The 17,554-nt window shown below is 50.4% G+C and overlaps 1 protein-coding gene across 1 annotated transcript in view; it reads right to left on the bottom strand.

Annotated features, from left to right (window-relative positions):
* PRKX (protein kinase cAMP-dependent X-linked catalytic subunit) overlaps positions 1-17,554 on the bottom strand; it is a 35,139-nt gene that overhangs the window by 11,339 nt on the left and 6,246 nt on the right. The window contains exons 3-5 of the mRNA XM_078616522.1: positions 13,901-14,164; positions 11,649-11,768; positions 1,300-1,401 (exon numbers count right to left, since the gene is read on the bottom strand). Coding sequence (XP_078472648.1) covers positions 1,300-1,401; positions 11,649-11,768; positions 13,901-14,164 — 486 coding nt within the window. The remainder of the gene's footprint in view (positions 1-1,299; positions 1,402-11,648; positions 11,769-13,900; positions 14,165-17,554) is intronic.

The following is a 17,554-nucleotide window of genomic DNA, read 5'->3' as shown; positions in this document are numbered from 1 at the left end:
CCCACGCTCATTCTAAATGTGGAATAAAAAACCGGTGGAACCAGAGAAAAATCCACGCGACCACGGGGAGAAAGAGAGAGAGATGTAAACTCCAAATATTAAGGTGTCAGGGTACGGGATCGAACCCACGACCTCCTGCATATCAGGGGAGGGAGTTAACACCTCGCCACCCCCCCAGGAACACCACTGCTCGCTTCCATCCTTTGCCGGCAGAGTTGCAGATAATTCACCACGGGAGGCCGCTTCTAAAGCGATGACTCTGGGAAGAGACGCGAATAACGAGGGAAAGGATGGGGCCCTAAGGAAATGGGCCGTACACTTGGGGCCTGCCAAGCGAACGGCAGGCAGGCGCGACGCACGAGGCTGCGTCCATCGGCCAGGGAAGGAGGCCCCCCCCCTGCGGGTGCCGTGGGTGTCCCGGCACCACCAGCGACGTTCAGGCCAAGAGACACCCACAACGAAACGTGGATATTTTTTTTTTTTGGGATTGTGCGTCTTGCCTCTCTTCAACACGGAGACGCGGATGCCGGTTACGCCGAAGACGGACCTTTTGAATACTGTACACAGCAGCAGCGTCGCTAACAGTGAAGCTCAGCAGTGAGTCGATAGCCAGTGGTTGGGTAGATGTTATATTTACATCGTGCAAGAGAACTCGTCTTTATCTGCAAGGAAGTTGGAAGGGTGGTTGGGGGGGGGTGGGCGAACTTGACAGATCTTGTTTGCATTCTAGCCAATGACCACAGGGATCTGATCACTATTGGGACAGCCCCAACTACCACCATCGGCACACACAGCCAGGGCCCCCCGTCCATGGGGGCAGGGAAAGGTTTAGAATCATAATGTTTATTTATACTGCAGAAGGAATCCGATCAGCTATAAAGCTCTTCTTTCACAGATGTCCAGTAGGGGCACGGGGTCAGAACGTTACAACAACTCACAATATGTAAAAAAATACACGATAGGAGTGCAAAGTATAGAAAAGGTAAATAAATCGTTTAAAAAATACTGTATATACAAATACAACTAAACACATTTTTTCTTTATCTTACCAGGTAAGGCCCACTGAGCCATTATCTGGGGACTGGAGCAGATCACACCGTGTGGGCCACCCTCGCCCGATGCCTTCAAACTGAACCAGAAGTAGGACATCTAACACCGTGATATTGACCCGTGGGCCCCCCCCCCCACCAAAGCGCGGGGCCCAGGGCAGTCGCCCCGATGTCGCCGCCGTTGCCCCCAGAGGGACGTGGCACTCGGGGAGAGGAGGGGCCGAGAGTGGCAGTGAGCGGAGGCACTGACTTCGAGAAGAGGTCCAGCTGGGGCTGTCTTGGGAACTCCACTTTGCCGTCCAAGATCTTCTTGTAGATGTTGATGGGCACCTCGTCGTAAAACGGGGGGTACCTGCCAAGCACGCCAATGAGGACAAACATTCCTCCTCGTTAGCCTACACAGGCTGCAAGTGCCGCTGTAAAGTGCTACGAAGGCCGGCACTGGACACACACACCGAGGGGGTGGGTGGCTAACACCACGCCCGGCCGTCTTTCTATCCCCAATTAATTTGAGGCCGAGTAAGCCTAGGGGAGACCAGTTATACTGGTAGGAACCTCCTGGTTACACCAGCCCACAGGGGATTATTGTGTCCGTCGTGCAGGGAGGGGCTGGGTGGAGAGGGGCTGGGTGGGGGGGGTGGGGAGGGGCTGGTCACCCCGTGGTGCCCTTATAAAACTCAACGTTTAACCTACTCACACTGGCTTGTGCCCGCCCTCACAGTCGGCCATATTTGCGGAATACACCACGCCACCGTTGACCCTGGCAATTGACTGAGCAACCCAACGTTCCTACCAGCTCCCTCCGCAGGAATGTATTTGGTTGTGAGCAGGAATCGAACTGGAGTCACCGGGTTCGTAGCGCTCCGCCGCTAACTGCTACCTCACCGCTCCCCAATAAACAATAAAGAGACAAAGATTCCCCCTATAGCCTTAACAGACTGTTGGGGCAAGTGCTGTTAGCAGGCACCTATGAAGGACGGCAAGGCACAAATGGACACATGCAGGAACGCATATACATATACACTTACAGACACACACACACACAGGTCACATGAATTCACCAGCCTTATCCCATCGATGCGAAAGTAAGAGATCAATGCCCAGTCGCCCCGTGTTCAACAAGACTTGCGAATAACAACATTTATATTCAAACCTGCCGAGAGACCAATTAGCGGTGGGATTAGCGGTGCAGCGGTAAGCGCGCCGCGCCATGAACCTGGCCCTCCGAGTTCGACTCCCGGCCACAGCTGTATGCAATGGTGATGATATCGGAACTGACCGGTTTCGTAACTTGCGTGGGGGCAGGGGGTGCCTTGCCCCCCCCCCCCCGCGCTTGCCTTGCCCCCCCCCTCCCCCCTCCAGTGGCCAAAGCTACGAGTTGGCTCCCCGCCCTTGACAACCACCCCGAGATATTTTTTCAACAACAGTGTAAAATAATTTCGATTTAAAGCTTTCGTGACTGCAGGGATTCATCTTCTTGGTTCTTTCGGTAATGTCACGTAGAAGGGATATAATAAAATAATAAAAACATTGTATTTTATTATGTTTTATTTTTATTATTTTATTATTTCCCTTCTACGTGACTTACCGAAAGAACCAAGAAGAAAAAGTGTAAAAGAACAAAAAATATATGTAAGGGGCCGTCCATAAATGACGTCACGCGATTTTGGACGATTTTTTACCCCCCAACCCCTCCTCACACGGCGTCACAAAAAGTCAGACCCCCCTCAAATATGACGTCAAAAAGCTCTGCCCCCCCCCCCCCCAAAACCATATTTCCATTTTGAAAATAAACATGCTTCAAATCGCTTTAAACTATTGTTATTGTAGTGCGTATTTAATGTGGCGCTTAACTGTGATGTTGTAGGTGTGTTGTTATAACAATTAGTGTTGTTATAACAATTCTTTATTTAAAGTTGCGCATTTTGATGTGACGTCACATTTCTCAACCCCCCCCCCCTCGTTACACATCATCACAAATGTCTGACCCCCCCCCCCGAGGTGCGTGACGTCATTTATGGACGGCCCCTAATGATGTGATTAGGCAAGCGAAGCCACAATGTATAACAGCCGAGGTGCGACCGTGGGAGACAAATCAAACATTGGGACCCAATGGCGGAGCCAGAATTTTCAGGTAAGCGGGGGGGGGGGGCAACCCCTCCAGCAATGAGAAATGATAGAGGAGTTGTTAGTAAGTAAGGACTTGTCCCTTGGTTTTTGTTCGACACGTGTGCGGCGATGGCGCAGCCATCGATCGAGGGTCGAATTCGAACCACGTTGTGTGATCGCCATCGCGCTCGCTGAAGGTGTTGATGCCTTCAGGGAAGTCGTGTCCTGTTTACGCAACTGCGCACAATACTGTGAGTCACTTAGAACTGCTTTGCCATTACGTATTGCCAATTATGGACTCAGACTATTGTCCTATCATCTCATAGAGTCCCGGGCAAGTCATTATATTCTACAGTGGCAGTGGGGGTCGCAAAATGCCGATTTATGACTAATATAAACCCCAATGATCCGACCGAAATTAGGGATTTCGATCGGATCATTGGGGGGGGGGGGGGGCACGTGCCACCCCCCCCCCCCCCACTGGTGTTGGGACCCCACCTGACCAATTGCCGCACCCCCTGAGCTGATGATGTCGTTACTGCGCCACTGGAACCGATCCTGGAACTCTGATCACCAACCCGCAGTGGCGAGCATGGCTCAAAGTAATCTCAAACAAACTCTTCGCACGGCTTCACACGGCATGGGGAGGGGCCTTCATCCAGCAGTGGAAAGACACACGGGCTCTCAACGGTTACCAATTGGTCAACCTGTCACTCTGGTTCATTGTTTGCGTGCATGTGTGGCACATTAGGAATGGATCAAACCAGCCACATGGTTAATGGCGTCTCGGAAGAATCGCTGCGTGTAACACACGTGTTGTTGCATTTTACAGAGTGACGGTGCTGTTCTTCACAAGATTAATATGAACCACAATAAATAAATGTGCTTGCCCTCGATTTGGAGCACCTGCCCACGTCCTTCATTTCGAGTGTGCAACACATGTATGCTGAACTCTTTTTTGCACCGTACGTAGCCAAACCGTGCTGATCGGAGGTGCGAAACATTACATTTAAAAAGCGCTTCATTCAACCCCGCAACTGCAAAGGCCATCGCTGCGATGAAGAAGACCCCATTAAGCTCAAAATGTCATATAACCACACGTATGTTTTTTAATTACCTTCAGGCCAGTCGTTTGGGTCGACGCACAAGCGGCGGTATTAAGCGACTAACTTTGTTGTTGGATTCGAATTTTTTTTCGGGATGAGCAAAAACCGCCCGCTCTGACCCCGGGAATATAGATTTTTTGTAGGAACGCACGGGCGGCCAGCTGGTTGTCAGGTGACGGCTGGGCGAGACTTCAAACGATGGCATGAAAAGCTTTCGAGCAGCGGGGGGGGGGGGGGGGATCGGGGGGGGGGGGTGGGGGGGGAGGTTGTCTAGCCATTGGGGATTTGGGGGATAGCAGGCGGAGGAGCCGGTCAGGTCGCGACGCTTTGGGGTTGCCTGCGTCACCGGACGTCTGAAAAAAAGTGCTTCATAGCTCATCGGATTCATGGAATCCAGTCTAAATACAGATTCCGATTGATTCTAACAACCTGTGGTGCCCATCGCCCCCACACAAAGACAAATATTCCCCGTATAGCCTGTAACAGAGTGTTGGGGCAAGTGCTGTTCGCGAGTAACGCCTATGAAGATTGGGGGTGGGTGGCCAGCACCACGCCCGGCCGCCTTTGTCTCCCCAGTGGCGATGTTTACACACCGCACCAGGTACTCATTTGAGGCCGAGTCGACCTAGGTGAGGCCCATGACCGGTTCAGATAATCGTCACTGGTGTTGGCCGTGAGCGGGAATCAATCTCGGGCCACCGGCGTTCGCTACCGCTCCCCAAAGACAAAGACCCACGCATCAGCCACCACAACTGCTAGGGAGCACCTGTGAAGGCCGACACTGAACGTGAGGGTGCAGCGTCGTCAGGACCGTGCCCGGCCACCTTTGTTTTCCCCTCCAGTGCGGAGATGTTTGCACACGGCACCAGGAAACACTCACGTCAGGCTGAGCTGACATAGGGATGGCCCAATAGCGGTTCAGATATTCGCCAAAACGATCATTGGCCAACGATCATTGGCCGTGAGCGGCGGTCGAACGGAGGACGGTGGGCAGTGCCGCTCGCCTAACCGCTGCACGAACCAGCTCCCCAGACAGACAGACAGGCCGCGGGGCATGTGGGTTAAGCGGGCAGTGGGTCCCGATGCGTTCGCAGGTGCGGGATGTTGACCCTGCGCTGTGTTTATTTGGTCGGGCGCTGTTTGGTCCACACCCTGTATACATGGGCACGTTCCGAGAGGCCGTGCACAGTCGCGCGATTGTGCACGGGCTCTTTGGTATTACCCTCGCTGCTCGTTTTCCAGTCTCTCTGCGATGACCCGCCCGCACCAGTCTGGTGGCGACTTTCTCATCGCACACGGAAGAAAGTGCTGCGCCTGGTGTCTAGTTTCGCTCAGGCAGTGCCAAACCGTCCACGCAATTTATGTATTTCACGACGCTCAAAGTCACGTATGTATGCATGTATGTTGAGATTTTTTCGCACCGCAGGAAGCCAAGCACGCTAATCGGAGGTGCGGGGGAAGGGTAACAAACTAAACACGAAAGCAGTTCTAAAAAAAAAAAGATGCGTTTTTAATCTAGATTTGAAAGCGCATAGCTCCAGCGGCTTCCTAATATCGGAAGGAAGAGCGTTCCAGACGGCCGCAGAAGCGCATCTGAAAGTGAGTGCGTTGCCGTGTACAATGTCGCGTCGAACTGGCGATGGATGGTGCTCACACGGACGCAAAAAGTTTTTTGGTTTGGCCATGTTTGTTTGTTGTAGTACAGAGTTAGACTGATGGCCTTAATCTAAGTTGTCTTGCGCTTGTTGTTGTTTGACTTGCATCCCACTGGGATTTTTGCACACAGTGTTGGTGTACGGTGCTTTTTCTGCAATATTTTGCTGCCTTTTCTTGGATTTTCTGTTTGCACATAGTCACTTTAAGATGTTTTCTTGTTCATGTTTGTGTTTTCTGTTTGTTGCGGTTGCACCCGATTCAAGAGCCGAATGGCTCACAGGGCTATACCTAATAAATGAACTTGAACCTCTTCATCTCCCTGCGCGAGATATTTTTTTTGCCTTCCTAGCGAGGGCGGCAAACATTGCGAAATCTGGCAGCGTAGTGCCACTTAATCGCCGCGGAATATTCACGCGCACTCACCCAGCAACGGCCGCGGACCCAGGGATAAAAAAAACCGAGCGAACTGAGAAAACTGAGCGAATGCATTGGGTCCCAAGCAGAGCCAAGGGGTCCTGGGGTTTCACGACAAAATAAATAAATAATCGACGGGTGCATCGAATATCGGCTGGGACTCGAATCTAATCAACACAACGAGAAACGTAACGCACAACAGCCAATCAGACTCTCTCATCCTCCACCTCGTCTGGGTCTCTTTTCACCGCGTTACATCTCGATCTTTACACCCCGATGTCCTCCGCTACTCTCAGCGCGGTTGCCTGGATTGACCACCCGAACGTGAAATTGCAGTTGTTGCTCTGTATCTCTGCCGCTGTCATCCCGACGAAAATTTCCTTTGTCGGAAGGGGGTGGTCGCCCTCCTCCGCCCCCCAAAAAGTTCACTGCCGAGTTCTACCAAATGGGGCCAGAACCCTCCAACGTGCCCCCCCCCCCCCCCAGCTCCCATCGTCACAAGGTGCCCAAACATCGCGGGGCGCCCTCGCTCACACGCAGCGAGGGAATTTGTCGACCCGTCCCCTCGAACGCGTGCCAAGAAAGTGAAAAACCGCTCTCCCGAACAACGCTCGCCTCTCAGCGACGAGCTTCCCGAGAGCTGCGGACGTTTACGGCGGTTGGGCTGGAACCTCGTGTATGTGTGTATGATGTCGAACCTCTTTTGCACCGTACGTAGCCAACCACGTGAATCGGAGGTGCGGAGGAAGGACCACAAACTAAACACTAAAAAGGAATTCGAAATAAAAATTTGTTTAAAAAAGTGCGCAGCTTTCAGCGAGTTCCTAATATCGGAAGGACGAGCGTTCCAGACGGCCGCAGAAGCGCATCTGAGAGCACGCGATGTGGTGACCGTCTTTATTCGACGGTTAGCGAAAAGCCACTGCGAGGATGACCGGAGTTCGCCAAGTGGTGGTTCGCTCCTTGACGGGATCGGCGAAGTATTCGGGTTAATTTGTGGCAGCCGCTTTGTGTGCAATTGAGTTGCGACCTCGCAACGCATTCGTTCGGCAACCCGAAGCCAATCCAGCTCGACGGAGCAACTGGACGGACACGGTCGCTTCTTGCGGTAACCTCGTCAACGACACGTGCCGGAGAAAATCTTGTACAACACTCCACGGCCGCCGATTCGGTGGCACAGCCTCATTTGTACAATTACTTTGACGCACACTGCAGTCAATTAATTTCCATCTGTGCAGGGATCGAGTGTTAATCTCCCCTCCCCCCTCCTCACCCTCACACGTGTGTTTTCATCCGGGTACCCTGGCATGCACCCACATGTATAAAATTAATCAATGGAGTTGGCCAAACATCCTAATAGAGGATCACAGAGCTTGGGCAATTGTTAGCACCGTTTCCGCCTGTGTGCGGTTTCCCACATCTCTGAATCATTCGCTCTCCGTCACTGTGAGCGAATGAAAACTACGCAGCGCGTTACAGATGACGGTAAAAATGTATTTATTTATTATTATTAATATTACTTGGCCGTGGTCCGAGAGGCAATTATAAAAATCATCTCTGCTCACGCGCCCGGAATAATCAATGCTGAAAAGCACAGCGGTCGTTTGGGGTTAAAAAACACGTGGGAGAATGAAATCTCGGAGTCTGCATTCACTTTTATCACATTATCCCAGCCGCCTAAAGTCTCGGAATCCTTTCCAGGCGCATGCCTCCAACACTTTTTTCAGCCAAGAAAGACACGGGGAGCCAATGGACGGAGGGATACGTGGTCATCCTGCAATGTCCGTGATGGAAGTAAAGTATAAAATAAAATAAATCACGACGTTTCGGGCGCAACACAAGCGTCCGTCATCAGGTGGGAAAGCATGGTCTGCTGATGAGGCAGACTGTTTTAAAAAGGTTTGAAATGGGTGTAGCCCAAGGGTCATAAAGAAGTGGCCTGGGCTCGTGATGTTAATGTGAGAAATTAGCATGCAACTGTAAGATAGGAGGAGAGCGGCCTCGTCGACAAGGGCACGGAAGTGGCTATGTTAATGTGAGGGATTAGCATGTTAATGTGAAATCGAAGAGTGGTGCAATCCAAAGCGGAAGTGGCGCTTGTGATGCACCCGAAACGTCGTGATTTATTTTATTTTCTACCTACGTGACTTTACCGAAAGAACCAAAGAGTATGGATTCCTGCAGTCACGAAAGCTTCAAATCTAGATGGAAGTCAAGCACCGACTTGTTCAACCGAGAAACTACCCGGCTCCTCCTGATATAAGGACACTTAGCCGCGACAGAGAATGACGTGGGAGCTGCAGCTGCCTCCTCTGACTGGGGAGACAAAATTTGGCCGGGCCGTGCTGCTGACCAAACCGCCCCCACTCATGAGCCTTCATCGGTGCTCGCAAATTGGAACTTGCCCCAAGAAGTCTATTACACGGGGGATCTTTGTGGACATCGCCCACAGTTTACAAGCCTTTTGCGGCGATTAAACGGTGCCATCAAATAAACATTTAATTATCTCGTGCTTCAGCGCAGGCAGATTTTTTTTTTTATACGCGTGAACGTATTGGCGGTACAACCTGTACGCGGTATAAAAAAAAAGATATCGCAATCATTATTTATTTTCCCGCTATTCGCAAACCCGGTCAGAAAATCTCGCAGCATGGTGGCGGTGCGTCAGTCAGTTCTCGTGATGTCTAAGCAGTCGGAATGTTATGAGCAGCTAAACACGAAGCTTCACCGTCCGTTGCTGTATAGCAGCCAGCCGGATGGCGATTGGCTGGCTCCATGTTCCAAAAGCAGATTTGACTCGTGCCCTTTGACTTGGACCCAAATCAACGTTCAATATCGACCTTTTTTAGCAAGCCACCCTCGACTGATTAAACCCTCCAATCACGTCAAACTTAGTGATAGAGTCAATCGAAGAATAATAAACATATTTGCCGATTCAAATTTGTATTTCAGACTGTTTTACGAGGACCGCTGTGTTATGCTGCACCGGTGTACCGCCGAGTCAACATTAGGAGGTCAACTGTTTTCTTACGACTGTCGCTTGCATTCTGGCGGTGAGTCACACGGCACCCACCGGTGCAGCCACGCGCAGGGGACATGGGCCTTGGCTAAAGCACACGCGCGACTATTTGAAAGTGCCGCGAGCAAATATTTAAACCTCAAAACAATGTAACCTTTCAACCTGTGCTGAAACGAAGTTTTTCAAATGTCGTGAAACTGTGGCCCCAACCCGGTCACCAAGGGCTGCACTCTGAAACGAAAACACTAAACAATTTTTATATTCTTGGTTCTTCCGGTCAAGTCACGTAGATTGAAAACAAAAATCAAAATTAAAAGCAAAAAACCCACGACGTTTCGATCGTCTGAAGACGACCGCTTGTGTTGCGATGGAAACGACGTGGGTTTTTTGCTTTTAGTTTAGAGTTTTGTTTTCTATCGACATGACTTTACCGAAAGGACCAAGAATATGAATTTCTGCAGTCACGAAAGTTTACGTCTAAACTAAACTATTTTTTCTTACCAGGCAAGGGCCCACTGAGATATGTGGCTCTTTTTCAGAAGCGACCTGGCGATCACTGATTATCGCTCAACGAAGTGGCTTATCATCACGTGGAAATGTTACAGCGGCGAAACTCTGAACGCGTGATGTTGATTCCAATTGTGGGGGGACAGACTAGAGGCCACCGGAGAAAAATCTACGCGACTTACGGTGAGAGAGAGACAGACACGCACACGTCCAAATATACAGCAGGCGTCATGGTCGGGATCGAACCCACGACCTCCCGTATACCAGGCGAGGTAGTTAACATCTCGCCACCGTGGCTCCCCCACTTGATTGGGAAACATAGCGATCATCGTCCGACTGCGACAGCTTCGCAGGACCCTCCTGCAAAGGAGTCTTGAGACCCAATTAGGATTTCTTGGGTAAACCAGCAGAATCACAACAAAGATAATACATTAAAGTAGGGTATACTATCTTACAGTTACATGCTAATTTCTCACATTAGCATCACTAGCCCCGGCCACTTCTTTACGACCCTTGGGCTACACCCATTTCAAACCTTTTAAAACAGCCTGCCTCAGCAGCAGACCATGCTTTCCCACCTGATGACGGACGCTTGTGTTGCGCCCGAAACGTCGCGATTGATTTTATTTTATACCCACGTGACTTTACCGAAAGAACCAAAGAGTATGGATTCCTGCAGTCACGAAAGCTTCGAATCAAGATTAGGGTATACGAAACATGATATGATAGCTGACTGCGGTCACTCTGCGGGATGCGGGGCTCTTCGTAGCTCTCGATTGGACCAAGCCACAGCAGAAAGTGACCTCTTAAATGCACGCCGCAACGAACACAGATGCGCGCGTGTCCATTTACGACAGTGCCATTAGCGCGATGAGCAACGGATGCCGTGCACCTGACCCGAGACGACCCCGTGTGTGACCGCTCTCCCATGCGTGGTCTGGGAGTCGTTCCACGTGGCGTGTTGCTCGACGTTTCGCTCCACGTGCAGCGAGCTTATTCAGGACCTGAAGTCAGTCCGAGCTCCAATATAGCGCATGGCAGCCACTGCCGACAGTCTTGGGCTGTTTATTTATAAAAAATACCTCCTTAGCTCAGTGGGCCTTATGTAACTCAGTGTACTCCATGTATCTTAATGCAACTCTACGTGACTCTATGCGTCTCTGTGAATTTTTCTCCAGGTCGGGTGGTGGAGGGTTGCGACACATTTATAAATAACGCTTTCCCACCCAAAAACCTTTATTATGAATAATATTGGTCGTGAAAGCCTACGTGTTAAACTGATAATTTTTATTATCACTATCATAGTAATAATAATAGTTCAATTTGTAATGCGCGCAAATTTGCGGACGTAGTGGCCGCAACTCAGAGGCGCAGAGCCAAGCTCAGAGTCGCTCAAAAGCATGATTGTAGAGGTGAGTTTTTAGGTCTCTCTTGAAGGAGGCGATTGAGGTGATGCTGCGAATGTGCAGAGGGGTGATGGCGTTCCAGACTGTTGGGGCTGCCACCGAGAAGCGGCGCATAGACATGACCATCCTGGATCTTGGTATCAAGAGGAGGTCATGAGTCGCGCTGCGCAGGCATCTGCCATGTGCTGAGCTGCAAGTTGTCAATAATGAAGAAAGGTACGGCGGGGCAGGCGGATATGAAGGCATTGTGGCAGAGGCAGGCGGTCTTGTATGTGACCCTACTGGCGATGGGGAGCCAGTTGAGAGCACGGAGACTTGTTCTATACAATCGATTAACAGGGCACGGATGTCACCGTCGGGAAGGGAGGGGGGGGTCCCTCACCCGCACAGCATCTCGAAGATGAGCACTCCCAGCGCCCACCAGTCCACACCCTTCCCGTAGCCCTTGCTCTGAATGATCTCGGGCGCCAGGTACTCCGGGGTGCCGCACATCGTCCAGGTCCTGTATGGCACGCAGGGGGGGAGGGGGGTGGCAGATGAAGGGAGATGAGATGCTGCTAAATTGAATGGGCACGTTGGAAATCGTTACATAAATCCATGAGTTTGCACACATTTTCCCAGCCTTACTGTTATCATTGTTTTAATATTGTTTGTAGCGTGCCTCGTTTATTTGATGTCTCATTCCAACAGTTTACTTTTGCTCCGTTAACCTAAAAGTAACGTTGAACTCAACTCGCCTAAATTAGGCGCAATGAGTTGTCTCGCACACGATACCATGCCTGTCTCCTGAGCAAATTATAACCAATTTCTTATTCGTGAATCTACGCATTGTGTCATTTAGGCATTCAGGTCTGGTAGGTCTGGCCTGAACATACATGAATATCTACGATTTTTTTTTCCGTGAGTATGTTGAACTTCTTTCGCACCCTACGTAGCCAACCGTGCAAATCGGAAGTGGCCGGCCCTGCATGCGTTGCTGCTTCAATGGATCAAACAAATTCCGTACAGAAGGGTTAACATTTTTTTTTTTTTAACGTAACCTTTTGGCTGACACAGCCTTCATCATCATGCGACATTTCCCATCGGCAAAATAAACAGACATTCACCGCTTGTGTAACCATGGCATTCAACAAACTGCCAAATTGATAGCAAGTGCATATTGTCAAATTAGTGTATTAAGTTGCATTTCCTTTGAAAAATGCCAGTCGGTAATACAAAATAAACCGAGGGTTCACTGCATAATTCTGAGAATCCAGTCGCAGACTTGTGAACATGTACAATGTTTCAGCCTATATTTAACCTGTAAAATACCCAATCTACGACTTAAGACTTTATTTCAATGTAAGGCGCCATTGAGCTAATTAGTCTACGTTACAAGGATGACAACAGCCCAAGGCCATCAGCAGTGGTGGCAGTTACAGGGCATCGCAAGGCCGGAATGTGCAATCGAAGAAGAGCAACAAAATATTTCTGAGATCTTGCAAGCCAAGTAGAGTTGATCCTGGTTAGTACCAGGATGGGTGACTTCCATAAATAGAAACAGGTGCTCTTGAAAAGAGCTTTATAGCTCATCGGATTCTTCTAGTATCAATAGACATTCTGATTACGATTCATGCTGTGGTCAGAAGCGGGCAGTACGCTGTTGTACAGTACTACGATACAATATCTATGCCCCCCCCTCGCCACGGCTGGCTTCAAGAAACCTTACTCACCAATGTCAGATAACCTCATAATGGCGTAGGGTTGCCCTCATCCAGCAGCGGATTGACATGCACACGCCTGCTTAGTTTGACCTACTAGCATTCTGTGTGTTCGTGACAAGCGCACTGCAAACAATAATGATGTCTAAGTGTAGATGTCAACTGGAAGTGTCAACATTCTCTAATTCTGTCAACTTTACAAAGGCCCTATTATGCTATCACTGTCAACTAGAAAGTTAATTGAGATACGCTGACATTCTATCGGCCTGCGTACACGTACAACCCTCTGTCAATCCCCTGGTAGGATGTAGCCCTTGTCAGCAACGTGCGGTGCATGGGGATTATTTGACCATGCTTTGCCAACGCTGGGCAAACCAATGGTTTTTGATTCTCAGAGCTCGCTTTAAGCAAAATTGTGCGACAAAGCCACATTTTTGCACGTGACCTTTATTTTTTGTGCAGTCGTTGGTGACCGGGTTGCGGCTATCCACTCGCTACGCTTGAGGATCTGGCTTATCCACGGGGCAACAGAAGCATGACATGAAGTTGCATGATACGAAGTCGTTGGTTGTATGAAACGAAGTTGCACGAGATGAAGTCGTGGGTTGTATGAAATGGAGTTGCATGCAATTAATTAATGATCCATATGGAACGAAGTTGCATGAAAATTAAGTCGTATGAAATTAATTCACGATCCGTATAAAATGAAGGAGTATGAAATTAATTCATAGGCCGACTGAAACGAAGTTGCATGAAACAAAGTCGCGGGCCCTATGGAACAAAGTTGCGTGAAAATGAAGTTACGTGAAATGCATTTACGAGCCACGTAAAATGAAGGAGTATTCAATGAATCAGCTTTGCCCACCCACCCCCCAACCCCCGGTCCACGCGCGCACGCGAACCCGTCGCCGCCACGCCACGCCACGCCACCCGCCTGTCCTGGAGGATCTTGGCAAAGCCGAAGTCGGTGAGCTTGACGTGCCCGTCGCGGTCGAGCAGCACGTTCTCGGGCTTGAGGTCGCGGTAGACGACGGCGCGCGAGTGCAGGTAGGCGAGCGCGCACGTGATCTCGGCGGCGAAGAAAACGGCGCGCGACGCCGCGAAGCGCCCGTCCGTGCGCAGGTAGGAGAAGAGCTCCCCGCCCGACACGAACTCCATGAGCATGTAGAGGAAACGCTCGTCGTGGTGCGTCCAAAACCTGCGGCCGCCAGGGGAGGCCGACGCGGAAAACCGCTCGGTTAACGGTGCTCTCGCACCAGCGGTACGTTGGACTTCTTTGGCACCGTACGTAGCCGGCTGCGCTAATCGTCGGAGGTGCGGGAGAAGGACGACGGACACTAAGCACACGCCAAAAATGAGTTCTGAAGAAATTCGTTTTCAATCGAGATTTAAAACACAAAAAGCACTTTAACCAATCGGTTGTCTGATCAGCCTGGCGAATTATGGTCAAATGGTCCTCATGGACCACGTGTAGTGTGCGAAGGCCCTCTACGAACAGTGGATTGATAGTGCACTTTGTTAGATTACTTTTTTGTCTGACCTGCCCCTGACTGGACATCTGTGAAAAAGAGTTTCATAGCTCAACGGATTCCTCCAGTCTAAATAAAGATTCTGATTCCAATTCTATACGCGGGATCTTTGTCTGTGTGTGTGTGTATTAGTGGGGAGCGGTAGTGTAGTGGTTAGCGCTACGCTGCGCTATGAACCCGGCGTCCCGAGTTCAATTCCCGCTCACGACCAACCCCAGTGACGATTATCTGAACCGGTCCTGGGCCTCCCCTAGGTCGACTCAGCCTCAAATGAGTACCTGGTGCGGTGTAAACATTTCCACTGGGGAGACAAATGCGGCCGGGCGTGGTGTTGCCCACCCACCCCCTCGTGTGCCGTACCGGCCTTTATATGTGCTCGCTAACAGCACTTGTCCCTACAGTCTGTTCAGGCTACACGGGTGATCTTTATCTGATCTTTATTGGAGGAAGTAGCCGCGCGCTGTCAGTGCCGTGGCTGATGTGCCATCTGTTGAGGAAGTGCAAAGGGAGACAAAGGAGGCCGAGGACTTCTTGGCGTGCCGTGCCAGCCTGCAAAGGTGCTTGCTAACAGCACTTGCCACAACAGTCTCGTAAAGGCTTAGCGGGGGGATGTTTGCCATCATACCGTACAATAGAGATTTATTCGTAATATAAAACGACCACATTTCTGGGGGAAGCTCCACCGGGACACATGGTTCCCCATCAGCCAAGCCCAGTTGTACATAGCCACGCCCACTCAATCACTAGCCCCGCTCACACAGTGGCCTCCTGCCTCCGTTCTGACATTGGCCCTGACCACTGTTCAAGGCTCCACAAATTCCACCAGCCCCACCCACCAGAGGTCGCAATCGGGTACCCGATGCCCGTACCCTACCCGATACCCGGCCGGGTACGGGTACCCGATTGTGACCCCTGGTGCGGCCGGGTACGGGTACGGGTAGGCCGTGAGTCACTGGTGAGTAACCGTTTGTCACTCATTTCCCAACGTCTTGTCTCTTCTCACAATTCAAGTTGCTAGAATCAACCCACCCGCGCCTGCAACATGGCTTCATCCCAGAGGTCGCAATCGGGTACCCATTACCCGTACCCTACCCGATACCCGGCCGGGTACGGGTAGCCGGGTATCGGGTATCGGGTAGGGTACGGGTACCCGTTTGCGACTCTGGTGCGGCCAGGTACGGGTAAGGAATCAAAACCCATTTGCGACCTCTGCCACCCACCCCTTGAGCGCGAGTACGGGAAATGTTAATCTGGGAAAAACATTTCTTTTTTTCTCTCTCTCAAGCTTTGAGACACGACCGCAGACGTTTCTGTAGCTATTAGGGTTGTCCTGGTCAAACCAGCATGTTTGGTAGCTTTACCACTAAGCATTGCCCTGGCATTAGCATTAACCTCGGACTTTGGTAGAATGTTGACCAATGTTTCTTGAAATTTCAAGTTAAATTTAAAGTACGCCGATGTGGGTTTTCACAACTCGATGGATGAGACATTCTCATGAAAGCTGCTCCTTCGGGATAGCCGTGGCGAGCTCTGCTCCTTTCTCCTGTATGCATGTTGAACTTATTTCGCACCGCATGTAGCCCACCGTGCTACGAATGTGTTGAACTTCTTTCGCACCGTACGTAGCCAACCGTGCTAATCGGGGGCTTCTTCAGGCAGGCACACTGCCTGAATACGCTTATCCCGAAAGGAGCAACTTTAAGAGCATTTCTCAAAGTGAACATAAAAAAAAACGTCAACCCTTTTGTCAATCTACTGCCAGATGAAGGCATCCTCATATGGCAGTCTGCTCGTGGAGATTTTTGTTGACCATACTTCACCATTGTCGTTCAACTCGGGTTGATAAAGAAGGTATTGTTGCCCGGACCGGTAGAGGTATCACTCATCACTGGTGTGAGCCATGCCTGGGAATCTAATCTAAACTACAGCAGTTTTTATTTTTTATCTAAAGCTTTCGTGACTGCAGGGATTCATATTCTTGGTTCTTTCGGTAAAGTCACGTAGAATGGAAATAATAAAATAATAAAATATAAAACAATAACATTATCACGACGTTTCGACTGCAACACAAGCAATCATCATCAGGTTTGAAATCCACAGCAAGAAAATTTGAAAAAAGTGGCGGTTTTTTTTCTGTAAGGCCCACTTTATCTTCTTGGTTCTTTCGGTAACGTCACGTAGAATGGAAATAATAAAATAATAAAAATAAAACATAATAAAATAATTCTTACGACGTTTCGGCCACAACGCAAGCAGCCGTCCTCAGGTGGAGAGTACCTCTTTTATTCAGAAGCAACACGGGCCACAAATGATAGCTCAACGAAGTAGCTTGTCACGTGGAAATGTATAGCAGCCTAGCAGCACTCTAAACGCGTTCCGATTCTAAACGTGGAGGGGAAAAACCGGACGGACCCGGAGAAAGATCCACGTGACCATGGGGAAAACACGCAAACTCAAAATATACAGCAGGCCATCAAAATCGGGATCGGGTCCACGACCTCCGACATACCAGACGAGGCAGTTAACATCTCGCCACCGCAGTGTCGAATAAAACCCTGAACACCGGGTACACCATAGCGTCCCAGTGCGACCGCCCCAACGCCTGTGTTAAAGAACAACGAATCACCAAGCAGCCGACCAGCACGTCGGTCTGGGGTGTAAATGATTCACCCCCCCCCCCCTCGGGTGACGTGCGCACGGCACGCGATATCGTCGCGATGGGCCAAGGTGCCCGCCTATTCAACGAGAGTTTTGATAGCTTAGCCCTCGATAGCAACCAGAGGTCGCAAACGGGTTTTGATTCCTTACCCGTACCCGTACCCGGCCGCACCAGGGTCGCAAATGGGTACCCGTACCCGGCCGGGTAAGGATAGCCGTTCCCTACCCATAATCTACCCGAAATGAGTGACAAACGGTTACTCACCAGTGACTCACGGCCTACCCGTACCCAGCCGCACCAGGGTCGCAAACGGGTACCCGTACCTGGCCGGGTACGGGTAGCCGGGTATTGGGTAAGGTACGGGTACCCGGTTGCGACCTCTGATAGCAACCCATCTTTG

The sequence above is a fragment of the Lampetra planeri genome, chromosome 51 (genome assembly GCF_965212315.1).
Source record: "Lampetra planeri chromosome 51, kcLamPlan1.2.h2, whole genome shotgun sequence".
NCBI classification, from domain to species: domain Eukaryota; kingdom Metazoa; phylum Chordata; class Hyperoartia; order Petromyzontiformes; family Petromyzontidae; genus Lampetra; species Lampetra planeri.
Note: the sequence above shows the minus strand (reverse complement) of the source record. Positions and strands in the feature narration are given on the sequence as shown.